At 41.1% G+C, this 23,145-nt stretch overlaps 2 protein-coding genes across 18 annotated transcripts in view; one reads left to right on the top strand and one right to left on the bottom strand.

Moving 5' to 3' along the window:
• tjp1b (tight junction protein 1b) overlaps positions 1–8,887 on the top strand; it is a 72,415-nt gene extending 63,528 nt beyond the window's left edge. For 12 of the 17 annotated variants that reach the window (XM_085166311.1, XM_085166310.1, XM_085166320.1 and 9 more), the window contains 2 exons: positions 699–842; positions 5,112–8,887. In XM_085166311.1, coding sequence (XP_085022437.1) covers positions 699–842; positions 5,112–5,206 — 239 coding nt within the window. In that variant the 3' untranslated portion in view covers positions 5,207–8,887. Of the gene's footprint in view, positions 1–698 lie in introns of all 17 variants that reach the window. The other 5 variants (XM_085166308.1, XM_085166313.1, XR_014875086.1 and 2 more) reach the window with 4 other exon arrangements.
• LOC146515350 (long-chain fatty acid transport protein 2-like) lies at positions 5,405–21,873 on the bottom strand. The gene is made up of 10 exons (XM_085166359.1): positions 21,319–21,873; positions 15,145–15,354; positions 13,359–13,517; positions 13,119–13,243; positions 12,835–13,029; positions 11,961–12,051; positions 11,655–11,853; positions 11,317–11,414; positions 11,101–11,231; positions 5,405–9,680 (listed from the first exon to the last, which is right to left on the bottom strand). Exons 1-10 carry the CDS (start codon positions 21,794–21,796, stop codon positions 9,504–9,506), a joined length of 1,863 nt encoding a protein of 620 aa, XP_085022485.1. The 5' UTR covers positions 21,797–21,873; the 3' UTR covers positions 5,405–9,503.
• Between the last annotated feature and the right edge of the window lie 1,272 nt (positions 21,874–23,145).

Here is a 23,145-nt window from a genome sequence, read left to right as displayed (position 1 = left end):
ATTACTGAATATAGATGTTTTCCTCTAGATCAGATTAGTCTGGAGAGAATGCCTGCCACCTCTGAAAAACTCTCTGGTCCCCAGTGATCAATTACATTACTTAGTGGGTTTGTGTAGAGAGCTGTTTTGGGGTATGTATTTGTTTGTTCTGGTGGTGGTGGGGCCTGGCCCGGATGGCTGGCCAGGCCCCACATGGGGATGTCCTGCCTGTGCTTTGTGATTTCTGGGGTACCTGCAGACAGTTTGAAGGTTGTTCAGTTGAGAGAACACTTGTCACTTGGCTGTGGTGTGGATTGGGAATTGCTTGTGTGGGACTCAGGCAGACTGAGTGGGTGACTGAGACTTCTCTGTGAGGTGCAAACAGTGGGTGCTTCTGTTTGTTTTGAGTACCTGTTTGTATTTTATGTGGTTTTTTTTGTATTTATGTGAGCTGTCCGACATGAAAAGCTTAAAAAACAAAGTTTAAGCTTTGCTTTTCTTGGATAGTTGTAGAAATTCTCTTTGAGTTTCAAAACCAATATAGAAACTACTACAGAAAAAAGACCCTGAACTAGATAGGGAAATAAACAGTGGTTATACTGGTGGTTACGCACTTTTAAACAAGCATATATTTCTTATTTACTACGATGGCCTAATAACAGACTATTAAATTGGGTGTTTGGTTTGTGAAGTTTAACTCTGGTTGTATATCTGTGCAGGAGAAACGCTGCTTAGTCCGCTGGTGATGTGTGGCCCACATGGACTCAAGTTCCTGAAGCCGGTGGAGCTGCGCTTACCTCACTGTGCGTCAATGACCCCTGATGGTTGGTCTTTTGCTCTAAAATCCTCCGACTCCTCGTCGGGTACGCTGTCCTCTCTCTGTCCTTTTGGGGTCTGTGTGCAGACTTTGGTGTTCAGCAAAGCGAGTTCATTGCTTTCTGAATCAGTTTAACACTCACATCTGTTTTCTGTTTTTCCCCCTCACCTTTTTATCATGCATGTGCTGTTTGTTGGTGGTGTTATTTATTTTGGGCTCTCTGTTAGTTCCAATTAGTTATATGAACTATAAACAGACATAAAGAGCTAGTATTTGACAAATATCAAGTATTTTTAATCTTGAAAATCTTACCAGCTGACTCTGAATCAGTTTTCCGACAGAAGCGGTTCCACATCCAGTTTAGTGTGGATGAAGGTGCTGCTGTAGACAAACACCAAGTCTGTGGGTTGGATGACATTATAAAACTATCATTAGACTAGGGCTGCCACGATTAGTCGACTAGTCACGATTACGTCAACTATCAAAATCGTCGACGACTAATTTAATAGTCGACTCGTCGTTTGAAGCTTTGTAAGATCACAAAAGACGCAGGAATAAGTAGTAGGATTTAAGAGTGTAATAACGGACTTAAACAGAAGATGGCAGCACTGCATGTACAAGGATGCCAGCTGCTGTTAAACCCCGAAGAAGAAGAAGCTGCATCCCAGAATTCATAGAATTCAGCTCAGTTGTCAACAATGGTGGCAGCTAGTTAGTTTTAATGTTACTCTTATTATTCTTTCTGGGTCACAAAATAAACGTTTAACATGTTTTCAGGCGAGAATGTAGCTGTGTAAACCTCAAATATCTGCTCAGTTTATCAAGACACCACATATTTTCAAAAGCGCTCCGACGTTTTCGGAGACGTCTGTTACCCACTAGCTCGATAGCTAGCCGGGGGCAAGGCTCACTAGAGCCCGTGAGAACACCGGACTCCCGGCAAATCGTTTTTAAACCCACCGCCGTCTTTCACTACTCAGGTTAAACATATATAAGTCACTTGGATAACTTTAAAATGTTATTGTTTGGCTTTTTTTTTAGTATTTTATTTGTTCCTGAGTAAATCGGTTTGGCTGAGATTAAAGTTATAGTTTTTACACAGCTGAATAAACGTCAAGCAGACAACTGATTATCAGAAGTGTGAGATGCTCGAGAATATACTCCGGTGTCCTGTTTTATTTTAGATAGCAAGGAGCAGACAGCTGAGTTTATTAAACTTCACCGAAACAATCTGCAAATTTCATTCAAATTTAATAAACTATCATCTTGTCTTTATTTTTAGTTAGCACATACCTTAAACACTTCAAGCTGTAAGCTAATGATAGTTATATAAGAGCAGATGCTGCTGGTGCAATAATCTGTACGTTTTACGTCCAATGGATGCATGATCTGATTAGTCGACTAATCGCAAAAGTAATCGGTGACTAGTCGACTATCAAATAATGGTTTGTGGCAGCCTTACATTAGACCAAACGTTAACATTGCTGGCCACAAACAATTCACTTTGATCTTAAGTGGGCCATACCAATAAAACTTACCTCTGTTTAACTACACATTTAATGTCTGTGATGTCCTATTATAATTTTTAAAAATGGTCATTTCAGCAGTATTTCTCAGTTTTTCTACAACATCATAAAAAGCTGCTGCAATAAATGAAAGTAATCTGTTAGCACAACTTTTGCAAAAAATAAATATGTAAAATAACAGTAGTATAAATGTCGATTGGAGAGGTCTTTATCAGTAGGAAGAGCTGTTAAATGTATGAAAAGTTAAAAGTAAAAAATTCATGCCGTCTTTCACATTTTCCAAAGCCGTCTAGTGCACCTCATTGGAGTCTTTGATTCGAGCCCTTATGTTTGAGGCCCCTGGTCTAAACTGTTAGATAAGAAGTGATACCAGTGATACTGGATTTCTATTTGTTTGGAGCCAACACCCAATATACGTCAATTAAAAGGAATTATTAAAGGAGCTGGCATCATTATGTTTGGATGTCTCCATAATTGTGAAAACTGAGAGTTGTATACTATAGAAAATGAGTGCTTTTCTCCTGGTGCTTTTCTCAAAAGTATCATGAGCACGTGTCCGACCATATCAAGCAGATACATACCAAATATGAGCTCACAACCACACATTGAACTTTTCTTTGAGGAAAATTCCAAACAGGACCTCATTCCAGCTGCTTATTTTGGATGGATTTGCTGCTTTTCCTATGGAATATTAAACAGGATTTCTCAGAAATGTTGAAATTTTACAGTTACAGAACAAATGCCCACTTGTTTGATTCTTGGTCTTCATTTGCTGAATTTTTATGTTTAATGTCACAGTTTGTGATGTTTTACATGCCAGATAAGTGTTGTGACCAGTAAAAAGATGTTTTATGAAATGAAAGAAATTTATAGGCATGTTAACTGATAGATCTAGTTTCAGAAACCTTTACATGAGTATCCTATCATCTATACTGTGACTGTACTTAAATTCAGATGTAAGTCAAGATGTAGGAAATAGGGTAATGGTTTATAATCATGGTATAAGATAAGTGCTTGGGAGATCTTGTGTTTAAATATAATCTATTGAGAAGTAGGGCTGTTCGATATATCGGATGACGATATAAAAACATCTATCGTTTCATTTTACGCTATCGTTTGTTTCGTGGTGTCGCAAAATAAACAGTTTACGGCAATATTTTTTCATTATTTTGATGGTCACTGTAGTGGTTATATTAATGTCTTAAACTTCTCTCTTTCTCTTATATGTAATATAACCACACTACAGATGGACAAGCGCCTGTTTTTATGCGTTGTCGTTAGCAACAGCGACGGTAACACCTTCGCGTGACCGCTTGTTTATGTTCCACATAAACCTTTCACAATAAAGCTCAAGGTCCTGTTGAGACTTTTCAAAATAAACTGAATCACGTGAAAGAGCAGATTATTTACGGATGAGAAGTAAAAAAGAGCCGCCAGGTGCTAAAAAACAAACCTTAGACTCAAACGTTAGAACAGGCTTTTCCCCGTAGCACGCTGTGTAATAAATACAAAGAAAACGGCGGCCGTTACAACTTATGTCTAAAAATGTATAGTTTTATGCATCGGTTAAAACACTCGCCTCCAGGTAAAGGACGCGCAGAATTCTTATATCGGGATATGAGATTTTGGTCATATCGCACATTGAGAAGTCACTATGAGTTGTATGTGATTAGTTTGTATATAGTGAATGTCAGCTATGATTTACTTAATACTTAATACATTATTATTGTCACCAAATAAGGTACAATCCAGCTATGTAGAAACCAATTTAAATAATTTCCCCTAGTGATCAATAAAGTATTCTGATTCTGATGCAGCTGTTTAATTTGCCCCATTTCATAGTTATCTGTTTACCATAGTTCCCACAAACCAGGAGGAAATTAAAGATCGATAGTCATCATGTTCCGCATGAACAAGTAAAGGCTCGTCTTCAGTACAGGAAGAAAATGCAGTATAGGACTGAGCTCTGTGGTAAAGATTGAAATAAAATATAAAACTTCCTCCAGAGCTGCGTTAATTCATGGCACAGATTCAACGAGGTGCTGGAAACATTCCTCAGAGATTTAGCTTCATATTGACATAAAGTCTAAAGAGGTTAAAGCAACACTTCTAGTATCTAGAACAACTCGAGTCCTTGACTGATGCAATTCAGTTTGTAGCCTGAAACCACCTCTTGGTTTCTGCTCCATACTGACATGATAGCATTGGATATTTTCTCTTTTTCAGATCATTCCCTGTAAACTTGAGGTGATTGTGCGGTAAAATCTGAGTTGATCAGCAATTTTGCAAAATGCCCAGACCAGCCCCTCACTGAGCAGTTGAACAGGTGCACCTAATGAAGTGGCCAGTTGGTGTATATTTAGACACACACTCAGGGTTCTTGCTTTTAGTAAACTAAAGTAATTAGTTTTTGATTTAAAAATGACAGTAAGGACTTCAGATCACGAGGCAGCACGTAGACGCTAACTTGGCGCTGAATGCTTTTACAAAGGTCAGCCAGGTGTACATGACCTTTCAACTGAAGTCCTGCTAGTTTGGTTGCTTCTAAATTCACGTGTGGAATAAGTATGTTGAAATTCATTAAATGAATTAAGTATTACTTAATTACATTCACTCATCTGAGGAACATAAATTCATGAAACACCCTTCATTAATTTGTGCACTATCATTTGAAATCACCAGCCTTTGCATTTTTATTAAATCGCGTGTTTCGAGTACCTTCAGTTTCAGTTTTCTGTATTTTAAAGCTGCTCTCCATCAGCTGACGTCACGTCTCTTGTTCCCCGCAGGTGATCCCAAAACTTGGCAGAACAAATCTCTCCCCGGAGACCCAAACTACCTGGTGGGTGCAAACTGTGTGTCTGTGCTCATTGACCACTTCTGAAGAGGGCAACAGCTGGCCTGTTACTGAATGTGATAAAGCAGGGGACCCGAGACTCCCCTGCCGTGCCCGCTCCGCGGTGCAAAATGCTCGATGAAGTATGAACTCAAACTCACGTTGTTTACTGTGCCCAAAATTTAAAAAACTTAAAAAAACACACACAAGGAGAGTCAGAGTCCAGCATCCCCAAGGCTGTTCTCGTTCTTTCTTTTCTTTCTTTTTTTTTTGGTTTGGTGCTTACAAGGCTTGCAAAAAATAAAGATGAAAACGTTATTTAAACAAAAGGAACTGGAGTTGGAATGCATGACCAGTGCCACAGACTGAATAATCACATTTTGACATTTTTAGCTAATTTTGTAAAAGTTCAGAGCGGTGGAGGAGGTCAAAACAAAACAAAAGAGGATAATTTTGAAAACTTGTTTAATATTGCAGTGGGATTTTTGCATACTGTAAAAATAAAAACAAAAATAAAACAACAACAACAACTCACAAACAGCAAAGTTTGTATATGCAAAACTTTTGTTTGTGAGTTCTGTGGTCATGCGTTTCACTCATGATGGATCTCTGAGGACTTGAGAAATTACTCAGCGTGACTCATGAAGACGTAGGCATCATCGAGATTTAAACAAAAAAAAAAAAACTAATGAAGAATGAAGGTTAAGTATTAGTATCAGACACCCGCTCGTCCAGCGGGGTTCTCTCTGTTTCAAACGTGTTTTTTGTAGAAATGTTTTACCGTAGATAAATATACTGACTTGATTTTACAAACTCCTGCTGTCTAGAGATCTATGCATGTGCTATGACTCAGGTTCAGAAGCCTGCTACTACTAAGTTCAACACATGAGAAATCCCATCGTACACTGCAAGCAGTGATGCCTTATCTGCATATTAACTTTTCAGTGAAACTTTAAAACATCGGTTCCTTCAGTTGTAGCGATCACTACGGAAGAAGCAGAAGAAGAAGAAAAAGAAGTTGTCGTCGTCGTTGTCTCTGCATTTTCTCCTAAAAACGGTGAACTCGGATTTAGCACACGAGAATAATTGAGACTGATGAAAAAGGTATGCTTTCTTTTACTGCTATGCATATGAAGTCTGAGGAAATACAAAAAAACAAAACAACAACAAGCTAGAAGATGTTTAAGTTGTGGCTGTACATAATGCTAGCATATGGCCTTGGTTCTCTGTAAATGAACTTTTGTACATCTTTGTTATTTTGTATAAAAGAGAAAACGTTTGTTTAAAAAAGAGAAAGCGGTTACATTGGTTATGTTTGTATTCTGGTTATACCCCTGAGCCTTGGAACTGACATAAGCAGTAATAAGTCCGACTTTTCTACCAACGTATACACACACGTACACACATTACAAACATACACACTACTTAAGGCATTTTTAACTGTCAGAAAACTTTTTATTCTTATTTACAAAATAGAGAAGTGCTCGGTTTAAATGATTTTAAAAGACGTATTTGAGGGGGGCTGCTGTGAAGAGTGGTCCCTTCCTTTCTTTGTGATACTGGATGCTGTATTGTGTGCCCTGAAATGTATTTTTGTACTAAGACAATTTATTATGGCACATCAGTACTATTTTTCTTTTGATATGACAACACTGCTTCAACCCGACACTAGTTTTTTGGTTTTTTTCCCCGTGTGGCTGACATTTTTATTTATTTTGATTTTACTTTCATTTGTTTTCCTTTGCAACACATTTCTAAGTATACCACTGTATTACGAAATAAATTCATTTATAAAGTAAACGCTGCCCAGATTCCAGTGTTGTGTTGTTTCCCACGTCTTTTTAGGTAGCGACACAGCAACACCAGTTTATTTTCTGCCAAATGGATCCGAGATAATTCCCGCGAGGGTTCAGGAGTTGGCGGCTGTTTTTGAAATAATTTATTGCTCAGTTTTGAGTTTTCGGCACCTGCCTGCTAAAATGTTCCATCTGTAAATGTAGTGAGACGTTGGGGTGGATTACTGTTCACACAGCGATCTTAACTCCCTGTACTGGATTTTCTGGATTTTTGCATATCAGGAGAAAAATCAATAAGAAGCCAAGTTAAAACATGTTTCTAGAAATGTTTGCATGTTTACTAAATGATTTATAGAAACCCTTTAAGCAGCATTTAACACTGAGCACTGCTGAGCACATCTGCAGCCTTTGGACTGCTGGATTTGAGGAACTTCTCGTCTTCTATTTGACGGGAAGCATCTGTTTACCATCTTCCCCAGCCTAGGTTTTCTTCAAGGACACTTTGACTATCCTTTTCTAAATTATGTACACTCATAGCACCATCCCGCCACCTCCTTATTGAATTATGAGGGTTTTATCAGGAATCCATTGACAAGTGCTGTTGATCAGAGTATTTTTGGAATTCGACTCATAAGATCAAGAATCTGTGTGCTGTGAGTTTGAATGCTGTTTAGTAAACTCAAAGTAGGTTGTCAAACTGAATTCATAATCCATTCCCTTCACATAGGTCTTGAATAATCAGGCACCATTTTATCTTAAAGACCCCATAATACCATACCCACCACTCTAGATCAGTTCACTCAGACTGCGGCCTCAGTTGTTGTTCTTATCATATTTAAAAGTAGAAAAGCAGCGCCTTCAGTTTCCAGGATCCTCTTCTGTGGAACCAGCTCCAAGTTTGGATTCATCAGACAGACACAATCTCTCCTTTTAAGATTGGATTAAACTTTACTTTGTGATAATGTAGATAGTTGGCGCTGGATCAGGTGACCCAGAATCTTGTCTTAGTTACACTGCAATAGGCCTAGGCTGCTCGAGGTTACCCATGATGCAATGAGTGTTCATTCACCTTCTTTTCCCCTCACTGTGTTTTTATACACCTCTGCATTTAATCATTAGTTGTTAATAATCTCTTCCACAGCGTGTCTTTTGTCCCATCTTCCTGGTTCTGCCAGTGGTTTCTTCCTGTTAAAAGGGAGTTTTATCTTCCCACTGTCACCAAACAGCTTGCTCACGGGGGGACATTTGATTGTTGTGGTTTTCGCTCTATTATTGTAAGGTTACCTTACAAAAATGAAGCGCCTTGGTCAACTGTTGTGACTTGGCTCTATACAAATTAAACTTGAACTGAATATTACTCTGAAGGCCTGAGTGATGGAGCTGTGGAGATGGCAGTTTTTTTTCCTGCAGCAGTTTAGCTGCAGTCAGGATGGAGTGAAAGGTTGGTCTCCTCCTCATTCAGTCAGCTTTCTGGATCCATCATAAACAGTAAATGTGGTGCTTTTGCATCGTCCCCCCCACTGAAATTCCTGTCAGGGCTCTACCAAAAACCAGTTCCAGTCTGTGGTGCTCTGTTTTAAACATTTTCTGATCAGAGTATCTGGGTGGAAAAGTTCATTGACCTTCTTAGAATTGCATCATTTAAAATCCATACTCTAGTACTATACAAGTGTAACTATTCCACATAAAATATTTTTGTCATATTGCTGTAGGCCCTGTGATTTGTACAAAATAAAGGTCAATAGGATGGAATAACCAAACTTGATTTTTCCTATATAAATTCGATTGGTTTAACCTTTACTCCGCAGTAGCTCAAGGGAGTCATTTAAGACAAAGTTCAGTGTCAGACAACATTTAGAAATATCTTATCAGAGTTCACTGATCTCTGCCTGTTTGTCAAGTTATGTTTTTTTTTAAAAAACAAACAAACAACTGAGTGTGACAGAGTTTGTCTGATTTATGTCAAAGGTTGTGCAGGTTAGTCACCCCGCAAGCCTGCCTGGAGGTTCCTCTTATTGTGCACAAACGTGATTATAAGGGCACAACGGCAGCTGCTACATTAACACTTCAGCACTTCAGGGCAGTGTTATGCAATAAAACAGTGTGTGTCATCAGTACACAAACAGATAACGCAGTGTCTGCTTTTACCTCTGTACAAAAGTCCAGTTAGGTAACAACAAATCCCTACATAAGAAATACAGTAGATGTTGAAAGGTCAATATCCAGACTCTGTGATATCGGACCGGTATGGATTAAAAGAGCTTCAGTCCAATGTAAAAACAAAGGCCATTACAGTAAAATGTGCATGTTATAGTTAACTGTCCAAAGAATTTATTAACGAATTAAGAACACAGTGAGTAGCACATACTCTCTGTATCACATAGTGTCACTGTAAGAGGTGAAGGTAGCTGTGCTAAAGATGAAAACCATCTCTTCAAACGTGACGTGACGTTTCCGAGTCCGTCCCTGAGATTAGTGTCTGTTAAGATCCATTATTGTTATTTCTTTGCAAACAAAGTGGCTCAGCAGTGACTACTTTAGTTTCTGTGTTAGAGTTTGACTTCCTTTGAGACGACTGCTCTGTAGATTTCTTCAGTCAAGGGCACATAAGTCTTTTTTTCAGGATCCAGGAAGTATAGAGGATCTTTGATGTGAGCTGGGTTGAATCCTTCCTCCACCAACTTCACTTTCTTCATCTTGAAGGTTCCTGTCATCTCCAGGCAGGGCTGCAAAACACAGTTTGAAAGATGTTTTTGTGTCAAGCTTTAGTGTAGAACAAAACAAAGAAAACCAAAACATAATTAAGATAAACCGCCAATAACAATGCTGTCAATCAGATCAGATATCCGCTACAAACTGCAAAGCAATATTACACAGTTATTATTAGAGGACGGCAACATTAACTCAAAAGAGAGCGGCATGCAGGGATCGTCAGCATATCTTGAAGAGATAAGAACATGCCGGTGCTTCTATCGGTCAAAAACGGGAAACTGAAGCTATAATTCACACTGACAGATCAAAGTTCACTTGGAAGATTGGAAAAACATCTTCTGGTCTAACGAGCGTCTTATTCTGCTGCAACAGTCAGATAGTAGGGTCACAATTTGGTGGAAACAGCATGTAATCGTTGCTCCTTCATGCATTGGATCAACAGTTAAGGATAGTTTTGGTGTAATAGAGTGGGGGATATTTTCTTGGCTTACTTTGGGACCCTTAGTATCAACAGAGCATCGTTTAAACACTACAGCCCATTGTTTCTAATGTCCATCCCTGTATGACCGCAGTGTATGCATCTTCTGATGGCTTCTTCCAACAGGATAACGCACCATGCCATGAAGCTCATAAGATCTCAATCGGTTTCTTGAACGTGAAAGTGAGTTCACTGTACTCAGATGGCCTCCACAGTCGCCACATCTCAATTGAGTAGTGTGTTTGAGATGTGGTGGAACGGGAGCAGCAGCTGTGTGATGCTGTCAGGTCAACATGGAGCAAAGTTCCTGACAAATGTTTCTGTCACCTTGTTGAATCTATGCCACAATAAATTAAGGCAGTTTTGGGGGTAAAAGGGGGTCTGTGGTGAATGTATATTAGAGTAATTTCCTTGGTACATAAATCCAAATATTTCATAGTTAAAGTAGCTGTAGAACGGTCCTGTACTGCACTTTCTTGGGAACTTTCTTTTTAATCATCTCCAATAATTTTATCTGGAGGGCACATCCTCTACGGTTTTACTAAGTCATGAAAATATTTGCCAGAGTCCGCATTTCTTGCAGCTGTCCCTAACCCTGAAGGAAGTGTTAGGGTTACATCACTGCACTGCCTTCCTGTTTGGTTCAAAGGAAAAATCTGAAATTTGTCTAGAAAAAAACAACATTGGGACCCAATAACACATCTGATTTCTGATCTGCATTATTGGTGATCTTACACAGTAAAAACTCAGACACGGATCCACGCACCGCTTCAGCCATCTGGATTTCAGACACCAAGCGTTTAGCACGTTTAGCCTTTGAGCATGCACTAATTAAAGGTGGAAAGGATGAACTCCGTAAGTACAGCAGAATCAGACCACCAATTAAAACAATATCTTTAAGCCATAGCAGGCCGTCTGGTCTGGATGTGCACGTATTATTTATTTATATTTATTACCTGAATCCTGATGAATCTGGGTCTCGCGTAAGCTGGGAGGTAGTTGACGACCTGCGTGTACGTGGCCGAGCAGTCGAACTTTTGTCCTTCTTCCAAAGTGAGAGCTGCCATGCCGACTCGCCCTTCATGACCTTGATTGAAAAATGAGAGAAATATGAAATGCAAAGTGCAGACAGCTCTGTAAGGTTTTAATATTTATGACCCGAGTGTGTTTACCTTCAACTTTCACACCATAAACATTCGCCTCTAATATGCAGTGAACCATTGTGAGAATGTCTGCAACCTCCGATGTGGCGACGTTCTCTCCTTTCCACCTGAAACAAACAACATGAAAAGACTCCAATGAACAATTTCTGCAGCACAGTTTGAACCTGATCTGCAAGTAAACACCTGCACAAAAGGAAAAAAAGCCATTTTTTTTAATTGGATATTTTTATACTTTTAATAGCTGAGAACTAAACCAGACCAAACGATGACTCAGTCTAGACTAGATCGTCTGGGCAGAACCACAAAAACAAAGCGACATGTCAACACAAAAATGAGTCACAACTTGCCTGAAAGTGTCGCCAACTCGATCCTGAAAGTACACAAAGTTCTCTTTGTCGAACTGAAGCAAATCGCCGGTGTTGAAGTACAGGTCGCCCTTTTTCAGGACGTCTCGAAGCCGCTTCTTCTCCGTCTGCTCCTTGTTACCAGCATAGCCAACAAAGGGGGACCTCTTTGTTACCCTTCCCACTAAAAGTCCCGTTTCACCTGGTTGAGACATCGGGAAACAAAATGAATCAAAACTTCTTTTTAATTTCACTTCTATCAAACTAAAACTCCTTTAAATTTAACCAGGTTTCTCTTTACAGACTCACCTACGGCTGCTTTGATGCACAGACCCTGCGAGTCCCTGACAGGTTCCTCCTTCTCAATGTCAAACTTGATCAAAGTGTAGGGGAAGAAAAACTGGAAAGGAAGAAGGAAAGAAAACCCACCAGTTAAAATGTTTTAAAAGTAGTGGAACAGCCAACATGGCAGCAACTCTGTGAGGACGCACAAACATCAACACGCTTGTTTCATGCTTGTTTCAGGATTTCATAAAAAATAGGATTTAGGCTTATCCATGTAACTTTTCTAAGTATTGCAAAGTTGGTTCACTTCTTACAGGGTTACATCACCACTCTGACTTACACTATAAACCTAATCTGCTCTGGAACAGGTTATGAGATAAAATCAGATATGTCATGTGTATGCTGATCTTGCTTCATAGTACAAGGCCTGTCTCTATCTGAGGTCCAGGTAAGTGATTGCGCCAAGAAATGAGGGTGATTTTTAACAGATAAAGTTTTAGAATGTAAAGTGCTTAGCCAAGAGAAGTGATTTGAATGATCTGATCATTTAAAAACACTGTACACACCATGGCCTTCATCATTTGTGCGTACAGAGAGTCTGAGACTCTTCTTCATGGGGGACAAACACAGTCAAGTTTTGCTTAAAATATCTGTATGCACTGTTTGTCCAATCAAACGGCCACCACAACTTTAAATGTAGTCACCCTTTGCCCGTTTAACATTTTGTATCCAAGAATCCATGTGTGGATGTTTATTTTCAAATTCAACTCACTCCTGTAGCTGTTGATGACATTTTGCTCCAATTTAATTTAAATGTGATCAACCAATGTAAGCTCCAGATATTAACACAGACATTGCACCACACTGTGAAAACATGCGACTTGCTTCCTTTTCCTACCCGGTGCACAAAGTTGACTCGTCCGACTGCGCCGATCTTGGACGTGTAGTTGATGAAGCCGATGTTTCCCTCTGTGGCAGCGTACAGCTCTCTAACTTTAATGTCTCCAAAGCGATGAAGAAACTCGGACCAAACGTCCGTTCGGACACCGTTGCCGATTGCAATTCTCACTTTGTGGTTCTTCTCATCATCTTTCTGCCAAGAGTGGGATGGACACGGAGATATTCCACCATTACGACGGCGGCTGACTGACGTAGCTGCAGACTGATTAGGTTTCCTCTTACCTTGGGCGTGTTGCAGAGATAGCGCAACGTTTCGCCGATGTGCTGCATCACCGTGATGTCATACTTCCTGCAATCATCCCAGAACTGGGAGGCAGAAAACTTTCTCTTCAGGACTATGGTAATACCTGCAAGTCAAATCATATTACACAACCTTTATCTTCCTTAACCACTTAAGCTCCTGACCCAGGCGTGCAGATGCTTTTGCTCTAGCACTCTTGAGAGGATTAAGAGGATCATTACCTCTCTCGATGGCTCCAGTCATTCCGATCAAGAAGCCGGCGCTGTGATAGAGAGGCAGATTGATGTAGAAGATGTCCTCTGCTGTGACTCCACATATCGACTGGAGGAAGGAGGCGGCCCACACCCTCTCATGTGTGACAATGGCTGCTTTAGGCAAACCTTCCAAGGGAAAAGAATAACAGATTGTGCTTTTGAATTAAAGAGGAACAAAGTAGTATGATGCACTTCACTGTGGTTCATTCATTGATCCTGAATCTTCTAATGACTGCACAAAGCAACATTTAATCTTCTCAGCAACAAACAGTCCCAAGTAGATGGTGAATATAATGGACTCTCAGCAGCTATAGATGCTGACTAAATAATCTATCAGGTGAATGATTCTTCTGTTTTTATCCATGCTGTGCCGAAGCCACATTTTGTTTAAATGGACGCACTGAAAAAAAGGTGTATTGAAGTCGAGGAGAAAATTACTCTACTTCTTCTTAAAGTTGTGGTAAATGGACTTGTACCACACCTTTCGGCATATTTGCATAGGTTATCAGTCTAAGGAGCTACATGTAAAGGATAAAGGTCCCTCTGGACTGAGAAAACATTAGCGTGAGCGAGGAGTGAAGGAGGACAGGAACAGCGGGTTTGGCTTGTGAAGCCAACTATTAGCAGGCTACAATTCAGCTTAAAAAAAACAACAACAAAAAAACTTACAAAAAACTTAGACGTCCAGTTGCCTTCTTTTTTCAAACTCCTGAGACCACGCCTTTTAACTCAAGTTCAGCACTCAGAGTGCTTCCTGTCACAGATCTCATTCACCCAATCACACACACATTAATACCGTGCTTTTTTCTAACATGCATACTCCACTAAATGCATCAGGAGAAACTCGGGTTCAGACCACCAGCTCCTGGTTGGTAGATGACCCACTCTACTACCTGAGCCACAGCAGGTTTATAGAGTCTATAGCGTGGTGTTTACCTTTACGATAATTGTATCTTTTAAAAGAATGAATATAAGGCAAAATAGGTAACAGAAGTTGCTAAAGAGTGGACTTATACATCCATCAGGTTTTCTGCAGATCCAAGCTTGTTCAGCACATGGTTGTAAAAGACCGTCTTAAGGACTCAACTGGGACTAAATTTTGATTTAAGCCTATTTTCCACCAGCTAAAACAAGTATACCATTTAAAATGACGGTGAATAACAGATGTTCCAGCTTGCATCATGTGCTATCATGTGCTACTCTTATCTGAAAAAGCTCTGTGGGACATAAAGCATTTCATTTAGGCATATCCCTGTAATGCACCTTGATGGAGCGAAGATCAGCAAGTCTGCATCAGAAAAAACAATTGTGCAGATTTTTTCCCCCTCACCCATTAGTCTGCTAAAATTTAATTACCACAATTAAACATGTGTGCAGGCTTCACACAACCAGGACTTAAAGGTTCAGTGTTTATGTTTTGGGAGAGTAGTGAGAGCATTCACAGTTTGTCTAAATCAGGCATGTGTAAGATGTGTAAGACACACACTCTGTCACTAACACTGGTACTGTGCCAAGACATTCTGCAGCGTGCCAATAAAGGCAGGAAAGAATAAAACTACTGACTAGTAAACTGTGAAAAGAATGCAGAGTGCAGAAAGAAAAAAAAAATCCTGTAACAAGAAAACCCCAGGGTTCACATTTTATCAGTTAGGAAGCTGTGAGTGTGTTTGATGCACCTCATTAGCTTGACTGTTATCATTGCAATCTTATTTTACGTGCCAGCATTTGTTTCAGAGCAGTTTGCTGTCGTTACCTGTGGTCCCAGATGTGTAGATGTAGAGAGCGGTGCTCCTGATATGGATGTTGGCCCTGAGGTCCCGGGACAGTGGCTGATCTGAGGCCTTGGAGATCTTGTCAGACAAAGCGGTGATGCCCTGCACACTGCAGCTGTCCGACATGAGGTACACGCTGATACCCCGCTCCCTCAGCGTCGGCAGGACCTCCTCCACAGCATCCTGCAGCTCTACAAATAGACAGTAGCTTTCAGCTCAACACAGCCCGTCATAGCACTGTAAATGTGGCACATGTGCACCTACACATGTGGGCCTGTATCATGTATCCCCGATCCCACTCGGATACAAGCACATGGGGTGGGAAGTTCAGCTCTCATGCATGCATTTCTTAGTAAAGGCCTTTTAAGTTCTATAATGAGAATGCAAAGAAACACGTCTGCAAGCTGAGATTTTTCTTCCGATGAAGTTGCTCTTCAGTGTGGAGCATAAAGAGCTCCCTTGTTCTTTAATCATTTCTGCTCATATGTGAAGTATTCTTTTTCCTTTTTGCAAATGTTCATCCGTTCAAAACTGCACTGCCACAGTTGGAACTGTCATGATATGAGTGAACAGTTGTTGTTTAAGGTGCAGTTCATGTGGAAGCCACCGGAGGGTGGTGTGGGGAATAATAAAAGTGATGGCTAAAACCTAAGACGGTGTCATGTCTGCTCCCTGAAGTAATATCGTAACATGGTGTCAGAAGTGAACTGATAAGGCTATACAAGAGTGTCGCACACATGGAAGGGCTTAAGCCGCCAGCTGGACTTGATTTGCTGCAAGGGAACCTCTCGGAAAATTGGAGACGGTTTCGGCAACGGTTCGAGCTGTATCTCGCGGCTACAGGAGGTGCTAGCAAGCCACCCAAGGTACAGTCTTCACTATTTCTTCACGTTGCTGGAGAGGAAGCGGTTGAAGTGTACAATACCTTCACGTTTACGGAAAATGGTGATGAGCATAAGCTGACGAAAATAATGGAGAAATTTGAGGAATACTGTAACCCAAAGAAGAACATAACCTATGAAAGGTACAAGTTTTTCACGTGTGTGCAAGGGGATATGCTAATTAGCCAGTATATCACGGAGCTAAAGCTAAGGGCCAAGTCATGTGAATTTGGACAACTGCAAGAATCCCTCATCAGAGATCGCGTAGTGTGTGGAATTACATCTGACGCAATGAGAGAAAGGCTGTTAAGAGAAGATGATATTACTCTCGAAAAAGTAGTTCAGCTTTGCATTGCGGCTGAGACCACAAAAGCTCAAATCAAGCAAATGCATGAGGAGGATCACAATGCTCAAGTCTCTGCACATGAAAGTAAAGACGTAGATGCAGTGAGACATAAGCAGACATGCAAAAAAGACAGACAAAGTAAGATGAAACCGAACGACAAAGACCAAGCAAGCACATTTAATTGCAAACGATGTGGAACTAAGCATGCATCACGCCAATGCCCTGCTTATGGCAAACAGTGCAAGAACTGTGGGAAAATGAATCACTTTGCCAGAATGTGTAGATCGAGAAAAGTGCACACTGTCGCCGATGAAGCCACGGATCAGCAGGCAAGTCTGTTCATTGGGGCTGTAAATGCAAAAACACAGACACGAACAGATGAATGGACTGTAGAAATAAAAGTTGGCCACAAACCTGTGAAATTCAAACTAGATACTGGTGCACAAGCCAATGTGGTTCCCTACAGTCTACTACGAAGAATAGGAAATAAGCAAATGCTTAGACCCACAAATGTCAGGTTGTCAACATACACCGGAGACAAAATAGCAGTTAAAGGAAAGTGCACTTGGGCAGTGAAATACAAAAAGAAAAGTTTTGTTTTGGAGTTCATTGTCGTAAAATCAGAAACCAAGCCAATTCTGGGAATTCAAACATGTGAAGAAATGGGACTCATCAAGAGAGTGATGGCACTGAATAAAAGTGATGAAATGGACATCTTCAAAGAATTTGCTGATGTGTTTGAGGGCATAGGTTGCCTTGAGGGAGAACACACCATTCAAATTAATGATAGTGTGGCACCAAAAGTTCATCCACCAAGAAAAATCCCTGTCACTTTGAGAGAAAAACTCAAAGTAGAACTGGACAGAATGGAAAAACTGGAAGTGATTACAAAAATTGAAGAGCCTACCCAGTGGGTGAATCCAATCGTCATTGTGGAAAAGGCTACTGGACGACTGAGAGTCTGCCTAGATCCACGTGATCTCAATACAGCAGTCATGAGAGAGCACTACCAGTTGCCAACAGTTGAAGAGATAACGAGCCGACTGGCAAAGGCCAAATATTTCACTGTGCTGGACGCAAGCTCAGGATTTTGGCAACTTAAATTGGATGAAGCCAGCTCTCGTCTCTGTACATTCAACACACCTTTTGGTCGTTACAGATTTCTTCGCCTGCCTTTTGGAATTAATTCAGCTCCAGAAGTATTCCACAGGACAGTGAGGCAGCTGTTTGAGGGGATTGATGGCGTCGAGACATACATAGACGACCTCTTGATCTGGGGAGAGACTAAAGTACAGCATGACGACAGACTGAGGCAAGTGCTTGAGAGAGCAAGAGCAAAAAATTTTAAGCTGAACAAGGACAAATGCAAGGTAGGCCTGGAGGAAATTAAATACCTTGGCCACATCTTCTCGGCAGATGGTTTGAAACCAGATCAGAGCAAGATAGAGGCCGTAAAGAAAATGCCTACACCAGAGTGCAAAAAAGATGTGGAGCGATTTCTGGGTATGGTGACATACCTAGCAAAGTTCATTCCAAACATGTCACAACACACAGAGCCATTACGCGGCCTTACCAGAGATGATGTTGCATGGCAGTGGGAAGGTGAGCATCAGCACGCGTTCAACAAATTGAAAACAATTCTTACTGAAGCTCCTGTGCTCAGATACTATGATGTACAGCTTCCAGTAACACTATCTGTCGATGCTTCTAAAAGTGGACTCGGTGCTGTCTTACTACAAGATGGCAAGCCAGTTGCTTATGCATCACGCTCATTAACAGAGACTGAACAGCGTTATGCACAAATAGAAAAGGAGATGTTGGCAATTGTGTTTGGTGCAGAGCGTTTCCATCAGTATGTGTATGGAAGAAAAGTGAACGTGGAGTCAGATCACAAACCACTAGAAGTGATAATGAAAAAGCCGTTGAGCAGTGCTCCAGCAAGAATACAGAGACTCCTAATGAGACTGCAAAAATATCAGGTACAAGTACAGTACAAGCCAGGAAAGGAAATGTACATCGCAGACACATTATCCCGAGCATATTTGCCAGTGACCAGCTCATCTGATAATGAGATAGAAGACCAGGTGCACATGGTAATTTCCAACTTACCTGTGACAAGTGCAAAACTAGAGGAATTCAGAAAGGAAACAAGGAATGATATGACACTGACTAAACTTACAGAGACAGTTCTGGATGGATGGCCAGAAACAAGAAACCAAGCTGCAACAGAAATCCAAGCGTATTGGAATTACAGGGAACAAATTTCAGTAGTGGATGGAGTTCTGTTCAAAGGAGAGCAGCTTATTGTTCCTGCAGCACTGAGAGCAGAAATGCTAAAGCGCATTCATGAAGGTCACTTGGGTATTGAAAGCTGCAGACGCAGAGCGAGAGAAGTACTCTTTTGGCCTGGAATGTCACAGAGTATCACAGAGATGGTGAACTGCTGTGATGTGTGCAGTACTCACCAGAAACGACAGAACAAAGAGCCACTACATCCACATAGTGTTCCAGAAAGACCCTGGCAAAAGATAGGTGTGGACCTATTTACCTTTGACCAGCAGGAATATCTCCTCTTAGTGGATTACTATTCCAAGTTCATTGAGGTTGAGTGGCTGAAGTCGGACACAAGAAGTGCAACAGTTATCACTCATCTTAAGTCACAATTTGCCAGACACGGGATTCCTGAAACGGTGATTTCAGACAACGGACCACAGTTCAGCTCCCGTGAATTCCAAGACTTTGCAAAAGAGTGGGAGTTTTGTCACAACACTACGAGCCCCCACCATGCACAGTCAAACGGAATGGCAGAGAGAGGAGTACAAACAGTGAAACTCTTGTTAAAAAAGGCAAAAGCCGAGGGGAATGACCCGTATCTGTCATTAATGAATCTGAGGAGTACACCGTTGGAGGACATTGGAGCGTCACCAGCCCAGCTGCTAATGGGTCGACGCATAAGAACAAGACTTCCAACAACATCGCAAAGATTGAAACCCCACATGGTCACTAAGACAGTGCAGCAGTTGTTAGAAACAAGACAACAGAAACAGAGAGAATACTTTAACCAAGGAACCAAAGCACTTCAGCAACTGCAGGTTGGTGACACTGTCAGAATGTGGCAACAGGGTGTATGGAATCCAGCTCAGGTGACAGGTTTATCTGAACATCCAAGATCTTATGTTGTTCAGATGCCTGATGGACAGACATATAGAAGGAACAGAAAATTTCTAAGGCAGTCAAGGGACAATCAAAACGTGACACGGCAAAATGTGTGTGATAAAACACAGGGACAAAGTGAGATGGACATGCAAAGTAGAAATGTCACTCCCACAGAGTTTTCAAGTTCCCCACCCAAAACTGCGAGTGGACGCATTGTTTCCAAGCCCAGAAGGCTTATTGAGGAATAAAATGAACATTATGTTTCGAGTATATGCTTTGACAAAAAAAAAAAAAAAAAAAAAAGTTCACTAGAGAGAAATGTGAGTATGCCAAGAAGAATTTTTTTCTCTTTCTTTTTTTCCCCCACTGGTCATGGGCCTTGAGTGGTGTTGTGAGTTACTTTGTTGTTTGCCCCTGTTGTTGAAAAAAAAAAAGAAAAAAAAGGGGGATGTCATGATATGAGTGAACAGTTGTTGTTTAAGGTGCAGTTCATGTGGAAGCCACCGGAGGGTGGTGTGGGGAATAATAAAAGTGATGGCTAAAACCTAAGACGGTGTCATGTCTGCTCCCTGAAGTAATATCGTAACAGGAACCACCAAAATAGCTTAAACACTGCTTCTCCTTTATGTCTAACCATTATAACCAAACACTGGCGTTCATGTAATTTGTATGAAACGTGCTAATCAGGATCGTATCCCCTCCGTATATGCAGATATAGAAGAACAATTAATCGATCCAGCAAAAATGCACTTCCTGCACTTTTTTTTATCTATTTAAGTTTATCCTTACGTCTAACTTTTGGCCGCGACTAAAGCTGATCAATAATAACCTTTAAGCAGAGGTTATTCATTGGGACTGATCTCAAACAAACGTTTAGGTTTATGTCGCAATTTACTCAAAGACCGGCTAGCTCAGTTTTTCCTTTGTGGAAGCACTGAGTTTCTAGCTGGAGGTTTTTATAATTAAGCTGGAAGTGCAGCATTCATGTGGCAGGTGGTGCAAAGCAATTTATTTTTATTATTATCATCCATGTCTTCTAGTTTGATTTACAGACAAAAAGAAAAACAGGGAGAGAGTCCCTGACGCAGGTTCACTGTGCCAATAAAACTGCGATCATCTGAATAAGTGCATCTTTGTTTGGCATTATCGTTCATCACTAACAGATGGTGGAAAAGAGCCAACACTGCACTGTATCTAATCTTAAGAGCGTGAGTCAAAATCTAGTCAGTCTATCGGGTCCTTCCAGCATTTGATCTGATCTCATTATTGCATTATTCAACAATCATTACCTGCAAACTAAATACAGCTGTCAGAGCAATCGGTGCATTTAAGGAATTAATATCCATCTGCGATGCAGTGCGGAATAAAGCTTACTATAAATATAAGACACGAGGAAAGTGGCAGGACAGATGTGACGGGGTGAATTATATTGTCAAGTAGCCTGCAAAGTCTGCACTGAGCACTTTGATGCGTAAAAGGGTTTAATTTAGGATTTGTATTCCCTGTTGGGTAAAACGCTGGAGACTCACGTTTCTCTTCTGCAAGTAATTGCGTGGTCAAAATCATTTTACAAGATGATTTTGATCATTTTACAGGATGAATTGACAACATAATATCTGAGGATAGTTTCCGTACTTGCACAAAAGCCAAGCATTAAGAGGTATCTCTCACTTGCTGTCGAACTTTTAACTTCGCAGTCCTGTGGGAGACGCGTCAAATAACGAGAGCCTCCTCTGATCCGACGCAATAATTAATTTCTCGCTGTATCTCACCTGAGGAGGCGATGATCACTTTGGCCCCGCAGCAGGAGAAGCAGTGCAACAGGGACTTGGATCTGATGTTGAAGTTGAGCAGGGCAGCCGGGCAGCCCAGCTTCGCCAAACCGAGCCAAGTCCAAATGAAACTGGGCTCGTTCGCAAGGAACAGGGCCACCGTGTCCCCCTCCTTCAGCCGGGCTTCAGCCTGCAGGGCTCGGGCCACCTTGTTGCTCTGTTTGTCCACTTCGCCAAAAGTGTACGAGCGACCTTCGAAGTGTACAAAGATCTTTTTGGGGTGCCTCTTCACTGCATCCAAGAAGCAGTCCAATATGCTGTAAAAGGGCTTGATTTTCTTGTATTTGGTTAGTCTGATGCCACATTTAACGCTCCCTAGGATGTACGCGAAATCTTCGCCAAAGTAGGGGCAAAACGTGCTGATGTAAAAGAAACAGAGAACTGCCAGTCCGGCCAAGACGCTGAAACAGATGTACATTTTGCAAAGCGCTGAAAGAATAAGTGGGGAGAGGCAGAGGAGGCGCACACTGTGCTGCTCAGTCAAATTTATGACAAAGTTCACCGTCTCGACCCGGGGCGGTGCTCGGATCTGCCCCGCTGACCCCTCCTTCATTCCGGGGAATATTTTTCAGTTGCCAAATCGAGAATTTCCACTTCCACTTACAACCTAACCTAACTGTTGATGTTATGTTGCATCTCCCCCCCCCCCCCCCCCCCCCCCCCATTCTATCGTGGTAAAAAGTGGGAAAAGCGAGCAAACAAATCAGTTTGGCACTTAATTTTGAAGGGGGACTGAATGGATTGTGTTTTAGTACACCAGAACGATTTATGCGAATAATTTCCTCGTAATTATTTCTAAACACAAACAAGTGGGAGAAGACTGAAATCGCATATTAACAAAAACAGTCATAAACGACGGACAGCGAGTCCGTAAATGGCAACCTTCATCATAAATCCGCAATCTGAGCGGTGGTGGGCGTGCACCAGTGCGTCTGCTGATTTATGGGGAGGAGCGCCTCTGCCAGTTACACAAACGCTCGCTTTTTACTCTCTGGGGGAGAAATAACACAAACATCTCGCCGCACCCTGCTACCAAGTCTGCACTTTCGGGAAAGATTTTTGATTTTAGTGTCAGATATTACCGCTGTCCTGCAGATTTGAGGGGTGTGTGAAATTGCTGAGGCTGTAGTAAACAATGCTTGTTTCCAGTAACAAGCTTGTTTTTCCCAGTAAATCTCTATAATCTGTAATCTGTATTTAAAAAATAGAGATAAGCAGCAACTCATTCAGTGAAAATAGGTCAGGCTTAAAGGTAACACAAAATCTAACTTCACTTGATGTCTTTATAGTGTTTGAAACTAGAGACCGACACCAGAAATCCACCAGGAAAGCTTAATTTACTCATAAAATCAGACTTCTGTTAGCAACCAGAGGAGCCACCCCCTGCTGGCTATTATAAAGAATGCAGCTTTAAGGCCTTAACTTTTCAGATCTGAAGCTTCTCCATAACTAGCAAAACTAGTTTGCCTGTTTGAACAGTAGTCATGGCTACTATTCATTGTGGTGAGCTTAGGTGGTGTGTTTGGAAACAACAGGTATTACCAGCTGTTCTAGTCAGTTACTTTCTATTTAATTCATTTAATGTCATGTGTTGTAAAGACCCATCTTTTAGCACATTCTAGCACACCCACTCACTTCACCAGATGCACCTTGTTTTGATTGGGTGTGGTGCTTGTCCTTAGTTGCACTCACCTGTCACACGTTATATAAGGACTGCATTTACTTTTGGTTCACTCTTTCTTCACTCCCACATGGGGTGGCAGCAGA

Source organism: Neolamprologus multifasciatus, chromosome 7 (genome assembly GCF_963576455.1).
Source record: "Neolamprologus multifasciatus chromosome 7, fNeoMul1.2, whole genome shotgun sequence".
NCBI classification, from domain to species: Eukaryota; Metazoa; Chordata; class Actinopteri; order Cichliformes; family Cichlidae; genus Neolamprologus; species Neolamprologus multifasciatus.
The sequence above is the reverse complement of the archived record's forward strand: the minus strand, read 5'-3'. Positions and strand labels throughout refer to the sequence as shown.

Coding starts and splice junctions, on each gene's coding strand:
- LOC146515350 (XM_085166359.1), bottom strand. CDS start 21,796: ATGTACATCTGTTTCAGCGTCTTGGCCGGACTGGCAGTTCTCTGTTTC. Junction 11,415..11,654: donor CGAGTTGGCGACACTTTCAG/GCAAGTTGTGAC, acceptor TGTTTGTTTCAG/GTGGAAAGGAGAGAACGTCG. Junction 11,232..11,316: donor TTATGGTGTGAAAGTTGAAG/GTAAACACACTC, acceptor TTTTCAATCAAG/GTCATGAAGGGCGAGTCGGC.